Raw genomic sequence first — 18538 nt, 5'->3', positions numbered from 1 at the left:
GCGTCGCGTAATAGCGTATGAACAAAACGCATCTTAAAAATAAGTATGCTTTAAAGTTCCATTTTGCATATAATCCTACAGTCATAAGCAAAATTTAGCAGCTCTAAGCTCTTAACTCTTTAAAGTTCTCGGCAGCTCTCAGTTTGTCCCATCATCTGTCACAGCTGGTACATCCTGCTTTCACCTGTCCTGAACCCTGCAGACAACCAGCATATTTGAATATCCCTAACTTGTTATACCAGCTTTCCCCTGCCTGTACCTTATCAGCAATCACAACATCTGAAGTAACACAACTACACATGGAGTCAAAGTTGTGGGGTCAGTTCTAGGTGAAGCTTTTTCTTAAGCTTCAGGTTTTTTGATCAGCTAAAAATGAAGAAATGCAGTCTACTAGCTTTTGCTGCAGTTCTTACCAATCACTGTTACTTTTGTGGTCTCGTTTTGCAAACCAGCACGCACATTGTCAAACAGTTTAGAGCGTTTTGTCAGGCCTCAGGACACAGTCTCGTAACTGAGAAATCAGTCACTAGAAAAGTTTCAGTCACTACAAAATGCTATGTACATGAATGCAGTGCTACTCACACACTTGTTCACATTTCCCCAGTTTCAGCAAGTAAAAACAGAACATTAACATACATTGATGACACTTCTTATACTCACATTTGTCACCTCACTGAGTTTTATTATTTCATTTATCTCTAGTTCTTGAGAGAGCAGCAAAAGCATAATAGCTAGATGCTTTTCAGGATCTAGAGTGTCACCTTGTCTAATTCTGTCTGCTGAAACAGAAGCATAAGCTTTTGACAGCAATTAGCTTTGAAACAAAAAGAGACTTGGGGAATTAAGATTTCCAGCTGCTGAGAACATTAATTTTCATAGCAGTTAAGACCATAAAGAGGGATAATTGCTACTGAGATTGGTGAAGACTGCATGAAGTCTCAGGCCTGTATGTGAAACTCCATAAGGTCGAGATGTTTAAAATAATTGAATCTAGTTCTACTTTACACACAGAATTCTAATTCTGTAAAACTGAAGTGATAAAAATACGTGAAAGACTGGCCAAATAAAAGGAGCAGGAACAACCTGATAGAAGGAGGCTCTCTCCCTCTAGAATCAGAACCCTAAGATTCTAGATGCTCTCAGGATGAACCATCTATCCCACTAGGAGAGACCTGAAACTGCTGAAGTAAAACATAAATGGATCATGCCTTTTCAAAGCCAGTGGCTTAGTACCAACTCAGATGCCACAGGCTGAGACAAACACATACACTACCCAAGTACAGAGGCATCAAGCCCCACAAACTGCTGAGGGCAGGACAGAGGAATTTACAGTAAATTCAAGAAAACTTCAGCACATTCATAAGATACTTTAACAAAAGTCTTCTCTGAGGCAGTTTACACTCTCACTGGTTGAGTTTTCAATTACTGAGTATTTTACACATCACTTTGCAAGTCTACAGTAACAGTCAGTGAGTAAATAGACAAATATTTAACACTTACACTTCTCCCATTGGAGCATATGTTGAACCAGTTACAGTAAATTCATTCAGAGAACAGTTATCTCCATCTACTCTGTCCAGGACAAACATCTGAAATTAGAGTTAGAAGTGTTAGAAGTGCCTTTGAAAAGTAATTAATGCATGAGATTTAAACCTTAAGTATGCAGGTACAAGAAGCAAGTCCATGTTCAGTAAACAAACTAGACAAAACCAGACAATACTTTGAACTTCACTCCCATACATGTTTGAACAGCTCCTTGTACTGAAGCATGAAGTACAGAACACAGCATTTCAGTTCAGATCTTATTTGAAAACTCAATTGTGGCACAAGTAGATCAAAGAGATGAAAAAAGTCCTATAGAGCGTACACTTAACTTCAGCTATTAGGACTAGACTAGCTCCCAGTCCTGACTGTGCCTAAGTTCTTCCTTGGCTTCAGACTCAAATTAATTCTCCTGTGTACGCTTGAAGTAGCAGTTCCAATCAAAAGCAGCACAGGACAGCTTGTACACTGATAATTCTTACCAAAGCAAAAATACAAAGCATCTACAAATAACAGAAGCTTTTCTATGCAGCAGGTAAGGTTTGAGGCAAGAGGCAGACTACAAGTTCCCCTTAAAATCAGTCAAAGCATTTCCTATCCTGTTTCTCTAAGTCATTCGCAATGACTTAATCTACAATCAGTCTACACTGGTTGATTAGAACCATTCAGACAGCTCAAGTGTCCCTACAGCACAGACTGAAGTTATTTTCAAATGAATACACTAATTTGAAGGATGCATTTGTGCTCTAAGACACATGCATCCGTTCATCTGTCCTTTGTTTCCGTTTTCATTCTAGGAGAGCTGCAAGCAGATTCAAATCAGTGAAAGTGGAGATAAAAACGTGGCACCTCAAGTTGTCATACTCTACCAGGACTAGCTGGTAGTAGAGGAGAAAGTTCTCATTGATTGATAATGTATTTTAATACAACTTCTTAGAAGTTGGTTACTATGAGCCATTTTGCTATACCTCATTTTAATATCTTCATTTCCCCTCACTCTGCTGCCTTATGTTTTAGGCAAGCATTCACAAAATACAGCCTAATATTTAGGTCTGCAATGTCTCAAGTCCCTGTAATCTTCAAAGTAATTTTAAAAAACTAAAAAGCTAAACAAGCAGATAAACGAACATCATAAAACAGAGTAAACGTGTTCTTGTCTGAGATAACAGGACAGGAGGACATTAAAACAAGACTTCAAATCTTCTCCTAAAGAAGTGTTGCTTTTGACTGAAATATTTAGGAAACATTTCCTTTGGACACTCAGGAATTACTACTTAACATTACGAAAACTGTTAACTGCAAAAGGGAATTACTATTGTAAAAATGCTTCTTAAAAAGCTAGATAATCTCTCTGCTTCAAGTGAAGCTGAATACACATACTGGTTACAGATATTAGGATTTTGCTGTGCTTCGCAAAGTCAAGCAATTAAGGTTTTTCTGTAGCTGCCTGACCTGGTAAGTTGTACTGCTAGAGATGTAGAATATTTAGCCCTCTGAATCCAAGGAGTAGAGCATTTGGGTTTTTACGTAAATACATCTGAAGGTTCTTAAATGAGTTAACCATGAAGCCTTCTGCTTTTGGCATCTTCATTTTTGGCAGCTTGCATTTGGTGATGAAAAATCTCTGCAAAGACTAGGGCAGTTATGCAACTCTACTGCAAGTAACCTCCTCTGGAATACTGATGAGCAGCTGCTTTGTGTCTCTTAGGTATAAATACTACAATACTGAAGCATGTAGAATAAGTCAACCACCGATTAAAAAGAAAAATCAATCACATGAGAATAAAGTGGTTAAGACTTAAAAACTTCTGCCAAAAATACCAGTCTGTAGTGCGCAACATTTACACATTTGGAATTCTAACCCGATGTAATGACTGAACAAACATTTGATATCATAAATTTGCTATGCTGCTGAACATTTACAATTGTGAAAAGAACTTAGTGTTTTCTCCATAAAATTCCTACTCAGAATATCAAGTACATGGGAAGCACGGAAAACTGGCAACACAACATGTGTTGTATTAGGTGACTAGCTATAAAAATCTCAATCAGCACAAGAATGAATGCTAGCAGAAAGGGAGGTGCACACATCACTTATGCTTACATAAAAGCGCACCATACGTTGAAGAGGACCCTGGCAATGCAGCTGACAGGGTCAACAGCACCTCAAGTTGCCAGATTAGTCATGCACATTGAAACCAATACAGGGATCTACATCAGAGCAACAGCAGCTAGCAACGATGACCAAAAAAAGGTGGAAACAGTAGAGAAGATAACTCAGACCATCCAAGCTACTGCTAGTAAACCTTCTACCTTTTTCTCATTGCTAAGCTTCTCCACCATCGTAATCTTCCTACGAAGTGAATGTTTTTATACTTCTACACATCCTACCACTTTCTGAAACTGGACAAATCATACTAACTAATCACCAGTATTCTGACATGCTTGCAGAATGCCCATAGGAAGCTGCTTTCAAACAACCTTTCCTTCCATCAAATGCGGGTACAGCTATTTTTGGCCATGACTAAATAAGGGAAGAGATAAAAGCCTTTAAACACTACACACTGGCAAACTGAATTAAAAGTAGAAGTTTATCTTGGGAAAATAAAGCAAGATTTTCATGATATGAGAAACAAAAAAATCCTGATCAAAAGAATTCAAACAACGCTGACTATTCAAACTGAATGGCTGAGGAGAGAAAGAAAAACAGAGCAAGCCAATTCAACATACCCTGCAGACTGACATCTGATTCGTGGTCAGGGTACCAGTCTTGTCAGAACAAATAACTGAGGTGCACCCCAAGGTTTCTACGGAGGGAAGACTTCTAACAATAGCATTCTTCTTGGCCATTCGGCGGGTTCCAAGAGCCAAGCAGGTGGTAATGACAGCAGGCAGACCCTCGGGAATAGCAGCAACAGCAAGAGCAACAGCAATTTTAAAGTAATAGATAGCACCTCGAATCCAGGAGCCACCATGAACCGGATCATTGAAGTGACCAATGTTTATTATCCAAACAGCGATGCAGATAAGTGAGATGACTTTAGACAGCTGCTCTCCAAACTCATCCAGCTTCTGTTGGAGAGGGGTTCTCTCTTGTTCAGTAGCCACCATCTCATCACGAATTTTGCCAATTTCAGTGTTTACTCCTGTTGCAATAACCACTCCCATAGCTTTACCAGCAGCAATGTTAGTACCCTAATGTACATAAAGGGAAGAGAAAACAACTTGCATTCAAACTGTAAACAGTTTCCTTTAATAAAGAAAACAAAAAACAACACACACTTATACAAGGCCAGACTAGAGAACATGTTTGAGTTAGGATATGGAAGAGGGAGAAGAGAGGAAGAATGACATTCCCCCAATATATGCAAGAGAATGTCCTAGCACAGAATAATTTACATTTACAATTTAGGCCCAATATGAACCCATACTGGTGTACTATAAACATCAAAATCAAACCCAGCTGCTATACATTCAGTACCTATGTCTACAGACATCTCAAGTGGGTTTCTTTTGTTTTAGCCTGGCAAGAACCAATCCTAATTATGTTATTTACTGTGAGTAATAGACATGTTCTGTGGGATTGTGTGAACATGTTTAACGTGAGCAAGAAGTTAGGTTTTCTACAGGGAGTTCACCAACAGTAAGAGTTATTTCAGTGTCTGAAAGGCATTCAACACTTCCATGAAACAAATTTCAAATCAACTCCGTATTTCTGTTTTATCAAGCTAGTTCTCAGTTTTAGCAACACAATAGCACAATTCAGGTACACATTCTTATCAGTCTTGAGAACAATTACTTTAGAAAGAGCAGTCATTTAGGCGCACTTTAAAAGTGCACGTGCTCCAACCTTCAAAACTTTCTTGTAAAGGACAAAAATGAATTTCCTCACATAAACTGGTTTCAACAAGCATCTTCCCTAAGGACAGCTTTCATTAAAAGTTACTTCTAACTTTTATTTCATTCCATTTGATGCACATGGAGACTACATACATATGGCACAGAGAATATAGCAAAGTCATATGGCCTTTAGATTCAGGCTTTAAATTCTCCTCACTTTCGTTTATCAGCTTATCTGTATTGTTTTGTATGTTTTAAAACTTTCAAAACAACTTACAGAAAATAGCATGTTCTTTTTGTCTTGGTTTACAGCACGAGGATCAGGTACAGGGTCAGTGTGCTTAATAACAGAGACAGATTCACCTAAAATGAAGATAATAGCCTTAAGAAGAGATTATACATGTATCATCTTGAGTCCTGTAGGGAATCAAAAGTTATAATCTTCAGTCCTAAAAAGACTGTGTGTGAAACTGCTTTCTTTAAATTAATTGCTTAAGTAAAACAGGAAATAATTCAACTGACCAAAGAACTGAACAGCTGGCTTTTAATAAAAATAAGGTAAGATTTAAGTAAACATTTTATAGAGTTAGAAATCAATGAAGCATAAACCATGTCTTTTAAGAGACATTAAAGTGGTCACATAGGTAGTCACACCACTCCTTATTTTAACCTATCAAGATCTACTGCATCAAGGATGACCTCTCATTATTTCACCAGGAAGTTTCTACTTCAGTGTTGTTTTGTGCTTCTCATGCATTCATGAGTTTGTTCTCTATGCATTGGAAGAGTTACATTCTCATTTAAATAATTACATGTTACCAGTTATGCATCTATTGGCAAACCTTGATTTTCTCTTTTTAACGCTATGCAGCCATCTGTCAGTTAACTCCTTTAGCTGGAAGCCTTCTGAAATCTCTTCCATAAAAACCTTCAATGTCTCAATTTCCATAAACATCACACTGGAATACAAAGCTTCTTCTCAGTAAGAAGAGATGTTAATTACTACATCATATTTCAAAAAGAGTGGTAACTCAGTGACTGATGCTAAAAGCATACTACTTAAGCATACTACTTTTTGTAAGCCCAAGAGAGCCAAAGCTTCCTACTTTTAAAAGGTTTGATGAGCATCTTAGACTGTAGTCCTGTTTTACTAATTAGAAGACAAACATCAATTTAAAATAGGCTCAAAAAGTGTTTTCTTTTAAAAAAGTAAATATTTTCAGTTATTTAAATAATGGCAGGGAATTCATTATTCCCCTTATGCAAGCTTCCAGTTGACTACTTCTACTTCTTCCAGTTCTGATAGCTTTACAAACACAGAGTGCTTACATTTTCTTATGCTAAACATAAGTAAGCTTGACCAGTCTTGTGCTATTCAGGATATGTACTAAGAAAATTTGCAGCCTGTTTTTCAAGACGAATTTAAGGATCAAAAATAAATTTTTGATGAATAATTTACTGTTTCAAAATTCAGAGCTAGTTGACGTTTGTTATTTATACTACCAAAACAGGCAGATAGATCTTCATGTTCCAGCTGAGAAAACTCTTATAACATGCTTGGTTGATTCCTAGCTTCTTTCCTATATTCAGAAGTACCGTTACTTTGTTTTGTTTTCAACTAATCTGCAAGCGCTCTAAATATAGCTCCTGCGCTTGAGAGCTAGTATCAGAAAACACATGAATGTGCATGGACAGGATTTCAGCAAATAAGGCTTTAGTAACAGCAATTTAACAGCTGCCTGTATTTTAGAAGCTCTTGTGAGAGAAAATTGGTGTTACAGAAGACATTTAGCAAGATTTCCATACTTTCATATTCAAGCAGTGACAGGATGTTCAGACCTAGAAGAATGCATAAACTAGGAAAGAAATTATTCCTCACAAGATTCCTGTGCTTCTCAACTAAAAATATCAAAAAGGTATTATAAACCTCAGAAAAATATTCACCCCACAAATGTGAGCACAAGTGACAATGTTAACGCATTCAACCACTAAAATTTAAGTAACTAGATCTGAAATATACTGCACTTAAGTGCAACATTGTACTTCTATAGCTTCTGGCTCATCCATAGGGAAATAGTCTATAGTATTCTAGAACAGTAAAAAGTCACTTCCAAATGTACGCGTAGTTCTCCAAAAGTCACAGAACTCATACCTGTGAGAATTGACTGGTCTACCCTTAGAGTTGTAGATTTGATAGATGTAATCCTTATATCAGCAGGAACCTTGTCTCCAACTACAAAGAAATTAATAAGACAAAGTTAGCATTTGTTTTTTGGTGAGATTTCTAACCAAATTACTATTAGCTTTATCAGCCAGGAAAATGAATTTTCCAGTAAATGTTTAGGTGATTAAGATTATTAACAGCTTCTTAAATATTTTGTGGTTCTCAATACTCTCATTTTATGAGTATCCAGTATATACTTTGGAAATTGTATGTTTGTCTTCAAGATCTCTACACCCCATCAAAGAAACATTTTTGAAAATCACTATTTTGTATTTCTAATCACATGACTACATTACAGCGAAGGGAGAACATTCTCAGGAGAAAGATAACCAATTTCAGAATACATAGCTACAAATTTTGGTTATTTATAAGTTGAATCAAGTCTCCTTTTCAGAAACTGTCCTGGCCAGTTTTCTGGTTGTTTTCTTTATGCACAAAGTCAGTTTTCTGTTCTCCAGAGATCAGAACATTATCCATGTTTATTTAGAAACTGCTTATGCAGATCTGCTCTTTTAAATGTTTTCCTTTGAATACTGCCAGATATTTAAGAATTGAAAGCTAAATTCAGATCATGAACTAGCTTTACTTCTCATTAATGCTACTGTATGAAATATACCACAGTCCAAATCCCCATAAAATTTTGGCAGAACTCTATGCTGTGTTTGTCATACATTTCTATTTTCTAGAGCACAACACTGGATGAAAATAATAATAATAATAAAGAACCACCTCCTCTATCAAGTGTTTGAGATACCAAGGCAGCAGATGGTAGAACAGTTAACAGCACACTCCTAAAGATGGCAGAGTGATGAAGTCAGCTGCCAGAGCTGCATGGCCAGTTTTGCTCCTGCATCTTTATCATCCCACAATTAATTCTTCCATCTTTCTACTTTCTCTTATCTAGAGCTTTTCCTGTTTTTGTAACTAAAGTAAAAGAACTAAGCCTCACTATTTTGTTACTACTTCAAATAAATTGTTGCATGCAAGCAACTTAACTTGCCACATTTCTGACTGATGTTTGAGGGGTCTACATTCACACATCAGCATTTCTAACAAATGCATATAATCACGTTTATTCCTAACGTGATTTTAGCAATGCAGTTATTCAAGTGTTAAGTTCATTTTTATTATAAAAGAATGCATAGAGACAAGGGAGAATACTTCAATAACTAGCTAATAAGAGATGATTTTCTCAGTAAATGGACTGTGTCCCTGCAGTAAAATTAAAACAAGCTGCAATTCCTGCAGGAACTGCTTATGCAACTAACAGCAATAATGCACGTTAACAAATAATGCCATGAGAAAGTCAGCACTGGTGTTACAGCCTTCGAACATACAATCACTCAGACAGGAAAGCTAAGGAACAAAATGCTGAAGAGAATTAAGTGCTACTTTGAACATTGAGTAAATTTGCACGTGACTTTTTATAACATCAAAAAAGCCCCAACCACCATTAAAACCAGCAGTTTAGCTTGAGGATTTGCCCATCTTTTTATAAGCATGTGTATAAGAAGGGATCCCATAAATAGCCACAAATTGTCTTTTTGTATCTTTATAGCATATGAAAACTAATTTAAGCCACCGTGCCCTTGAGCAGCAAGAGAAAATAGCATTAGACGAACAGTGACCTCAGCCAAAAATGGCAAAAGTATTCAATATGCTCTCCTGACATCGTGGGGAAGTTCATATGCAGACATGTAATTGCAGCTGGTTTTCAGATATCACTGAACAACAGGCTAATGCCTCAGTGCGATGGGGCATAATGCCTGTCAATCCACGTACACATTTTTGTAGTTCTTACAGCAGCTGGAGAGCTACGGCCCACTCCAACACACTACCACATTTGCCAAGACTATGCTGAAGTCTTCATTGCTTCTTAATACAAAAAGCAGCTGTAAACAAGTACCTTCAAGTAACTGGACAGAAGAGTGCACGAGTTATCTCCCAGTGCACTACTTCTGAATAGCTCTAAATTGTTCAAACTCAAACACAATATTCCTAAAAATTTGATGTGCCAGGAGAGACTCCTGCTCTTGTAGATTGATATTCAAGCAACAATATTGCCACAAGAGCTACTCACTATTATTATTGCCTCTATCATCAGAACTGAAGCATTTAATGTTACAATACTGCTGCTTTTAAGTTTATCTCAACAATTTAAGGTAAGATGCGTTATATTCCCTCACCATCTCCATTTGAGAAGGCTGGAGTAAAACATTCAAAGTATTTCCAATATGTAAAAAAACAACTTTATATCAGGATCTATTACAGAACTATTTTGAGCAGCTCTCTGCAAAAACAGCTACAACACTAAGGCATTTATGGTCTCAAATACACTTTAATGAGCATAAGTGAAACTTACTATAGATAGGAATTTATCCTATGATAGACAGGAAATTCTTTGGTGAGCAGACTAATGCAGATCTCATCTATAAGTAGAAGGCTTTTTTTCCATATACTTTAACTCAAATCAATCTCATGTTGTTTTGTGATAATAAACTATTTTAGACCACAGAACAACTACAAGTATTACCCAAAGCCATTACTTAGAAGACAACAAGAAATTAGGAGAATGTGTATTTGCGTTGCTTAATACAGAGCTGCTACAGTCTAGATAGTCTAACTTTAGATAATCTCATAGCTTTAAGCCTAAAAGCACAAGTCAGTTACAGAAGTATTCTCATCAATTATTTTTAACAAATTAAACTTGGAACAGTTTTAGCAGGGCTTGGTTCAAATCATTACAGCTTTCCTCACAATCCTTTTGTTCATGCACAAAATAGCATTTTAGCATTATAATACTGAGCTTTATCCCACAAAGAAATCTTAAAAAAAAAAAAAGCCTAGTCCACGTGAAGAGGCCAAAGAAAGCCACTTATTTAACTGCATGTGAGTATATACTGTAGCATACGATTTACAGTCTCTTCTCCTTGATAGAAACTGGACTCACATTTAGTTGCGATACAAGTTAAAGGTATTTTAAACAAGCCACATTGCCTCACTGAAAATATGGACAATTAATACCTGAGTTTTTCAGCTACTTACAACTACCTAGCAATGTTATCTTGATTACACCTCACCCCCTAGCCTTTCTTCTGGAGTTCAAAGCTCCCCACTTATCTGACTCCTCCCAGTGCCATGGCAGCATTATGGGTCAATTTCCACTCTTTGTGTGTGCAATCATTTACATGTGTTCAATTTAAAGCCTACTTGGCAAAGGAGCACACTTCAAGTAAAACAGGTGCCATTTGCAGATGTGACTGCAGTTCCCTAAGCAGGGCTTCCTCATGAACAAAAACCTAAATGAAAAACCAGCATTCAGGCTGCCCAGCTGGACTTGGGAAGTGACCCTGAATGATTCAAGTCTTCAAACTGACTTCAAGCATAGAATGCATTGAGTCCTAATCTAACACCTCGCTGTGACCATGTCCTGGAACGATCAATTCATTATCAAAATGTTTACCTTGAGAACCAATATCCCTTTACCACTTTCCAAGATAGCAGTTAACACTAAACATTTATTTTCAGAACTGTCAGAACACAGAGACAGTTACTGGGAGACTCCTACAGCAGAAATGCACTTAGCATGCTGAAGCCTATGGTTCCAACAGCCCAGGAAGCTATGAAGTGATGAGACATGTTCTATAAATCATGAAGTTAGAGGAAAAAAAACTAAAGCCATCAAAAAAAGATGAGTATTATTTTTTTTTGCCAAAACATTAAGGGTTAACAACCGTTTTCTTTATCTGTTCCAACATTACATACTATTATGGGTACAGTTACTTAGGCCACTTTTCCTAATGAGATCTTTAGCCTCTTAAAGAATCTGTTATTTCAAAGTCCACTCTTGCCCAAAAATAGAGTTTATCTTCTAAATTAGAATACATACCAGTGGGGAGTATTTACTAATAAACTGCCTATGAAACTGAGGTAATTGAAACAAGCAATCAAAAAATCCCTACAGTAGAGATACCACCACAAGATTTAAGAACTGAAATGAGCAGGCTTAAGTATGGACAATTAATATGGGACCCTAGACAGTGCTGAGTATTGTTTCTGCTGGACAGACAGTAACAATTGCAATTACATCTGAACATAATGAACTGCTTCTATCTGGAAGTTTATTTGTTGCAGCGTGATTTTGATACTAAACTTCTTTAACGAACTCAGCTTAGCTCATCTTCTTCCCTCTTCACATACTAGTCTTCCTCTCACATACAGCCCAGTCTTCCTATTGTGTTTGACCACAAATTTAACCTGTTGTTACAGGAATAAAATTTAACATTTCCTATATAGGGCACAACAAAAAATGCTATGAAAAATCAGAAGCTCTTCAAAACAAGAAGTCCACCTACTCTTTCATACAAGGTCAGAAGCATCAAGTTATCAAAATGAGGAGTGACTGTGAAATACACTGTAAACCTGAATTTACACCCAAAGACGGTTAGGATGGATTTCTTTTCAAGAAGATGTAGACTAAAATAGTGGTCCCTTCAGTTTTAACCATACTAGTAAAACAGCATTTGGTTTTACTGCCAAGACAGCAAAACAACATATTCTGAGTCAATTTTTTGCATTGATGACACATGCTACAGATTAGAGAGCATTCACAAAACAGCCCTCTCTACCACATGCTGTTCTCCATTCTGGACAGACAGAAGTTATCCTTGGAGCTTACTGCACAGTGCATGCAGAGGTCTAAATATCCAAACCTAAGAGCTGTTAGAGGTAGAAGAAAAACATCATACATAAGTTATTCATGTTGCATTCTCATAAATGACAACCAAGGAGACAGGAAAAAAACAGGAAAAAACTCAGCTTTCTGGGAGCAAAATATTTCAAAGCCAGAACTAAGGTTTTTATTTAGAAGTATATAGTGTATTGAGCAATACATAAGACAAATCATTCCTATTCTAATGCTTCCATTTTGGAAAATCATATTTGAATGTCAGTCTTTCTGAAGAGGGCACCAGAACATTTAGTAAGTTGTGCCAACGTGATACCCAGCCTGTAAGTCTGCACTTTTTTCTAATCTGACTTGGTCTAGCTTCAGCTTTTAATCAGTGGATTTATTTATAACACCACCTTCTAGATGGAAACTCTTGTGATCAGCCTATTAAAATATCTAATAGCAGAAAGAAGAAACCATTACATTAAGCTTCCACTTTTGCCAGATCAGGTAGAGCAGCAGGTGACATTTCCCCACCAAAGCTGAAATCCCATTTCCAAATCTGACTGCATTTGGGCAATCCAAGAACAACCAGTAAGCATTCTGGAAGTGCAGCACAGCACCAAAGGGCAAGTTTTCCTTAGTCTTAAAAAAGGAAAGGCTTGCTTTGCAAGGGTGATTACGGTATTAGCAGAACATTATCTTGATGATCAAGTATTTTGTTCAGTACTACTTGTATTAAAACCCCACTGCAGTATCAGTTCTATTCAGAATATAGAACACCAGATATACTACGAATACCAACAATTAAAATAGAATTACAGTCACTGTTTTTCACTAACAGTTCAGCAACTCCAGAGGAAACTGCTGTAAGAAACAGGAAAAAACAAGAGAGTAGTCTGTTAAACTTACAAATGCATGCAGTGAGTGACACAGGTTTAGGCTGTGCCCTGAGTTGAACCTCATGCATAACCACCAACGTGGTAATGATGTCAGTGGAGTACCGAGTGAAGTTTGGACTGCACTCTTATCTCAGAACTGCCTCTGATGTGTTAGAAGAGTCCGACAGCCAAAATGTTCACCACAGCCCACAGATTTATGTACTGTGCATATATGTATTTATTAACCTCTGTTTTTATTTCTGTGTGTGTTTTTTTTCTGGTGCAAAAGCAGTACTTTATGGAAAAAGCAAAACAGCTGGTGCTTCATTTTTACAAAGCAAACCCAACAACTTGCACTAGGCAAGAAGAAATACCTACAGTTGATTTTTCCCCCCATATCAAGAGCTGCTTTCAGCAGTATGCTTTTAGGACAGTCACCAGAAGGTCAACACTTTGGACTGAACTCTCACTCCATTGTGTTGTAGCTGTTTGGTATGCCACCCTCACCCGTTCCAACTACTTCTCCACAGAAAATAAACCTGTATCTTTAGCACTGAAGATCAATTCTAGTCATTAAAAAAGTTAAATGCAGAGAGCAAGTTGCTTTAGAATAAATTCTGCAAAAATCAATGTCTGCTGTTCATACTACACGGATAACCTGTAGCTCCTTCATAACCACATTGGAGTCTGACGTAATTCAGTTCAAGAATATTCCTTCCCAACTTTAATGCCAAAATTCACCTTCCCTTAATTATAAAGTATTTATGCTTTAGAAAGTATCTTGAAATATTCTGCAGTTGGAATTAAAAGCCTTGGAAAGCAACACTTGCATACTTTATGCCAGGTATAAACTTAAAAGTGAGTATTCAAGCATATCCACCAATTAAATAAGCATCAATTTCTGGGAAGTCTGTGTATTTTTAAGCTGTTGAGTACTTACAGATGTAACAGTAGATGACAGAAACCACTATTCAGCATTTCAGGGAAAAAGGGACTACTATGACTCCAGCTTGGTCACTTACAAATTACGACTAGTGAACATCCATTTATTAAATCACAGAAATCTAATTAGATACACCATCTAAGCCAGAACACTTTAGACAGGATAATGCAAAAAAGAGAACAAAATTCATTACTGTGCTTCTTTTATAATTAAGCAATTTGCAACCAGTTTATCCCAACTTGTCAGACTGGGCTTCATATAAAATTTTAAGAACTAAAGCCCTGCTGTTTTAAGTTTCTCTTTAAAATATTACTTTAACCAAGGCAAACACTCAAAACATCAAAGGGCATCTTTAATCTATTAAGGCAGCTGCTAGTTACCAATTTAGAGTGCATCCTCCAATAAACTTAAGGTTTTAGAGCAGAGTGGTAATCCATTTAAGACAGGCACACAGAGAAGCCATTTGAGGACAGCATCTGGACTTTTTTTTTTCAGTTCATCAATTCTAAGAAACAAACAGCGTAGCTTAGTAACCCTCAAACACTACAGTTCTGAGAACTATGCCCCCTAGAGCTCTGCAAGCCAATTTAAGGCATATATCCCAAACCCCTAAACTCCAACTCCATCCCACAGATTTCCTGATGATTATACAGTATCTTTTCCACTGGCTCTGCTGAGGCAGATGTGGAAGAAAAGTTTCTGAACATATACAGTTAAGCAATTCATGTCTGCATAGTCTCCAAGCATTCAAACCATCAACTGTCTGCTGGTACACCTGCAAAATTATAGCGTGGCATTTATGTCGAATGTCAGCTGCCAGGCATAATAACCAGTAATTGCTCATCAAGTGCTCCACAGTGCCTGCGTGCACACTGATTCCCAAGATAAGCATAAGACAGTGCCCCTCAAGAGATAGATGGCCTAATCTATTTCAAGGTACTCCACATTTACTGCACAGTGACAATGCAGACCTACAGTTTCCCCCTATTACTTCAATACCCCAGCATCCATCTCCCCAGTTGACAGAACAATTAAAGGAAGTATCTTCACATAGCTTTATTTTAGAAGGCCAAGAGGCATAGTTGTCTATGTAATGAACACAGTCAAGCTCCATGGAACAGCCTAAGGAGCCAAAATAAAGAGTAATCTATTAGCCATTATTGTATTGTCTTTTGGTTATGTTTAACTGCACAGGTTACCTTTAAAGGCTTCAAAACTACAAGACAGACCAAATGATTTTGGAAATGGTTCAATGCTACTTATTCTCAGAGAACTCTTGCGGTGTAAAGAAGCAAATATAAAAATGTATACTTCTGCATGAATTGAAATACCAATCCACCAATTCCTACAGCAAGTTCTCTCTGCATCAGACCCCAATGTAACCACATCAAATTAAGAAAGCTGTTATAGCATTAACTGTTCTGTAATAGAAGACCTTTAGAAAGTTCTTTAAAATTAGATATCAACACAGGGGAGAAACCTATCACCTGGTTAGTTACACCACTCGGTTGAGAGATATTCGCCTGGACACACAAATGTCATTGGCACTTTGCCTAGAATTCCATACCCAGATATGTATCCTAGTATGAAGTGCTCCGTCACTTCCCTACATGGTCATCTTTTTGCAAACACCATGTCAAAGGCCATCACAATACTCTTGCACTTGAGAGACAGGCATGCACACACTCTCCCTCACCTCCAGGTCTTGACACTAAAGCTGGTACATAGTGTATTGCTCTTCTCAACTTGCTTGGGAGCTTTTCTGAGTTTGATATGATTAAAATTTCATCATTGTCTGACTACAAGTTAGAATTTATACTGTTTCAGTATCATTGTTCATATTACACTGAAGCACTAATTTTCTGTATAAAACAACCACATGACATACTTAATATAACACATATAGTCACTTTCATTGAAGATGCAACTGACTACTTACCAATGTAAGAAAAATGAGTGCTTAAAACATGCTCAGGACTATTTGACCCACCAGATTAAGCAAGTGTTTTAATTAGTAAGTACTTCTACAGTCAGTCAACAGGCTAGACTATTTATGTTAAAGGACAATCACAAAAGTTGGGCAATTTTGTTTTCCTACTAAGCATACTAGTGTTTTGTTTTGTTTTTTTTTTTTAAATCCATTCCACACGCAAACTATCAGACACTGATCTACAATCAGATTTTAAAATAATGCAATAGTTCCCCTGTGAAAAATAGGGTATCATGCTTGATAAAGACAGCCTAGCAATATAGACATTCTAGTCAGCAATTTATTTCCAATTCCTTTTTCTCCTTCAGACAAAGATTTTCCAAAGAGATGTCTAAAGTCACAAGCAATTGATTTTATTGATACTGACAACACACAGCAATGTAAGTAAAGCCTGCACATCCCCCAGCTGTTTTACATACAACCTGAGCTTTGTCTTTTTCTGCAAGATGAAAATGGGATTTCTCTGCCGCTTCTGAAATAACAAAGAATCAGTTGGGAAATTTCTGTGCTCTAGACACCTGTCAGAGCAACAAAATCTAGCATTTTTCCTTAGCTGGATACCCCAAACCTGTATAAAATACAGTCATCAGTTTGCTGTTCTACCAATACTCATTTAAGTACCCCACAAAAATCAATATACTCCCATGATAAACTGCTTCCAGGACTATCAGTCTATTGCAAGCACTTAAAATTGGGAGAAAGAAAACTTCAGCTGCTTAAACAACATCTCACTGCAGAACTCATGGATTTAAACTGACTGTAGAATACAGTAATGGCGAGGTAAAACAGCAGAGTAAGTGACAAGGTATCATAATTCACCCTTTATTTCAGCTATCAGCACTTTGTATTTGTACTTGTTCTTCACCCACGGACACTAAGAGCAAACTAGTTTCAGCCTTGATGCGATTCTCACTCACTTGCAGTCACCTGAGCCAGAGCTGCCGTAGCTGAATCATCCTGTGCACAGGACTGAGACTCTGGACAGGGCTTAGCAAACATTAAAGTTTCTCAAGGAATGAAAGCTGGGAAGCCAGCCAACACCAACTTCATTTTGAGTGCATACTCTCTCTGCCTACTAATTAAAACAGCAGGATAGTCAATTTTAAGGGTATATATTTATCTCCACCTTCGACAGCTACCACTTCTAAAAGCAAAGGAAGGCTAGGGGAAAAGAAATAGTTTGATGTACACCCTAAATTGCTCCCAAAGGAGCAATCACTCAGCTAACAGTTGATAATGACCTACGAAATATGAATATGCAATTACTCCTGACATTTAACAAGAACCACCCACTTTTATCCGGGAAGAAATCAGAAACAAAGTCACTGACCACTCCAATTTAGTGAAAGAGATATTGCTGTGGCATTATCACCAAAGTGAAAGGGTTTTACATATTCAGTTCATACTTCCATTTTTGTACTCTTTCCAGACAAAGATACATCTTTTAGGACAAGTCTATTGAAAATATTGATGCAAGAATCAAATCTTTTGATCTAGGACTTTATTTATCTATTTTAAAAAGAAGCAATGAAGGCATGGGGTTCAAATGCTCACAGTAGAGAACAGGATGCTCTACTTTATTTAATAATTATTCTATTTGCAGCCTCCTGTACAGCAATACATAAAAGAAAGACGTGCTAAGGCATTATCAAAGATGAGAAACCAATGATGTCACATGCCAGGCACATATTAGCTGAGGACAGAGGAAGACATTTGTAACAAGAAATTGAAAAAGGACTGCCGCTGCAAGCGTAAGAGTTGGAAAAAAATTCAAATTAAATTACAGCTTTCTTTATCTAAAGGACAGAGTGTGACTAAAAAAAAAAATCTCTGCATTCCAAAATTTCAGTCATCACATTTAAGAGCAAGGAAAAAAAATTGTGATAGAAAACAGACAAGTTACATGATAGTCTGAACCCACACTGCCGAAAATGCAGTTTTAGAGTAGTGACAAGTGTTTTAAAACCTGTACTCCAATTAAGATGCTTTGCTTTTAGACCTGCTAATTAAACTAAGTGGCAATTTGAAAAACAATCCCCTCAGTGCAAACGCACATTTAAAGTAATTACAGATGAACAGGAGCAAGGTTGTTCTTTATGTGAAGCATATACTTAAGATTTCTCTAAGAACTCCCCCCAGGGCCTCAAATCATTAAGACAAGGCCCCCACAACAGTTTTACAATACAAACTAATACATGTATGTATCACATAAATGAGCCTTACCTGCCACTTCTACAATATCACCCGGGACGATGTCCCTTGCTTTAATCCTTTGAACACTCTTTCGGTCTTGTCGATATACTTTACCCATTTCTGGTTCATATTCTTTAAGAGCTTCAATAGCATTTTCAGCATTTCTTTCCTAAAAGACGGAAAAAAAAAAACATGCAGTTTAAAGAGCCTCCAAGGTAAGGAGACATAAGTATGTCAGACCCAACTTTTCAAATGC

The 18538-nt window shown here is 37.1% G+C and overlaps 1 protein-coding gene across 1 annotated transcript in view; it reads right to left on the bottom strand.

Annotated features, from left to right (window-relative positions):
* The window catches only part of ATP2A2 (ATPase sarcoplasmic/endoplasmic reticulum Ca2+ transporting 2), a 44397-nt gene that overhangs the window by 13624 nt on the left and 12235 nt on the right, over positions 1-18538 (bottom strand). The window contains exons 5-9 of the mRNA XM_032199123.1: positions 18313-18451; positions 7535-7615; positions 5660-5745; positions 4273-4737; positions 1501-1589 (exon numbers count right to left, since the gene is read on the bottom strand). Coding sequence (XP_032055014.1) covers positions 1501-1589; positions 4273-4737; positions 5660-5745; positions 7535-7615; positions 18313-18451 — 860 coding nt within the window. The remainder of the gene's footprint in view (positions 1-1500; positions 1590-4272; positions 4738-5659; positions 5746-7534; positions 7616-18312; positions 18452-18538) is intronic.

Source organism: Aythya fuligula, chromosome 17, assembly GCF_009819795.1.
Source record: "Aythya fuligula isolate bAytFul2 chromosome 17, bAytFul2.pri, whole genome shotgun sequence".
Taxonomy (NCBI): Eukaryota; Metazoa; Chordata; class Aves; order Anseriformes; family Anatidae; genus Aythya; species Aythya fuligula.
The sequence above is the reverse complement of the archived record's forward strand: the minus strand, read 5'-3'. Positions and strand labels throughout refer to the sequence as shown.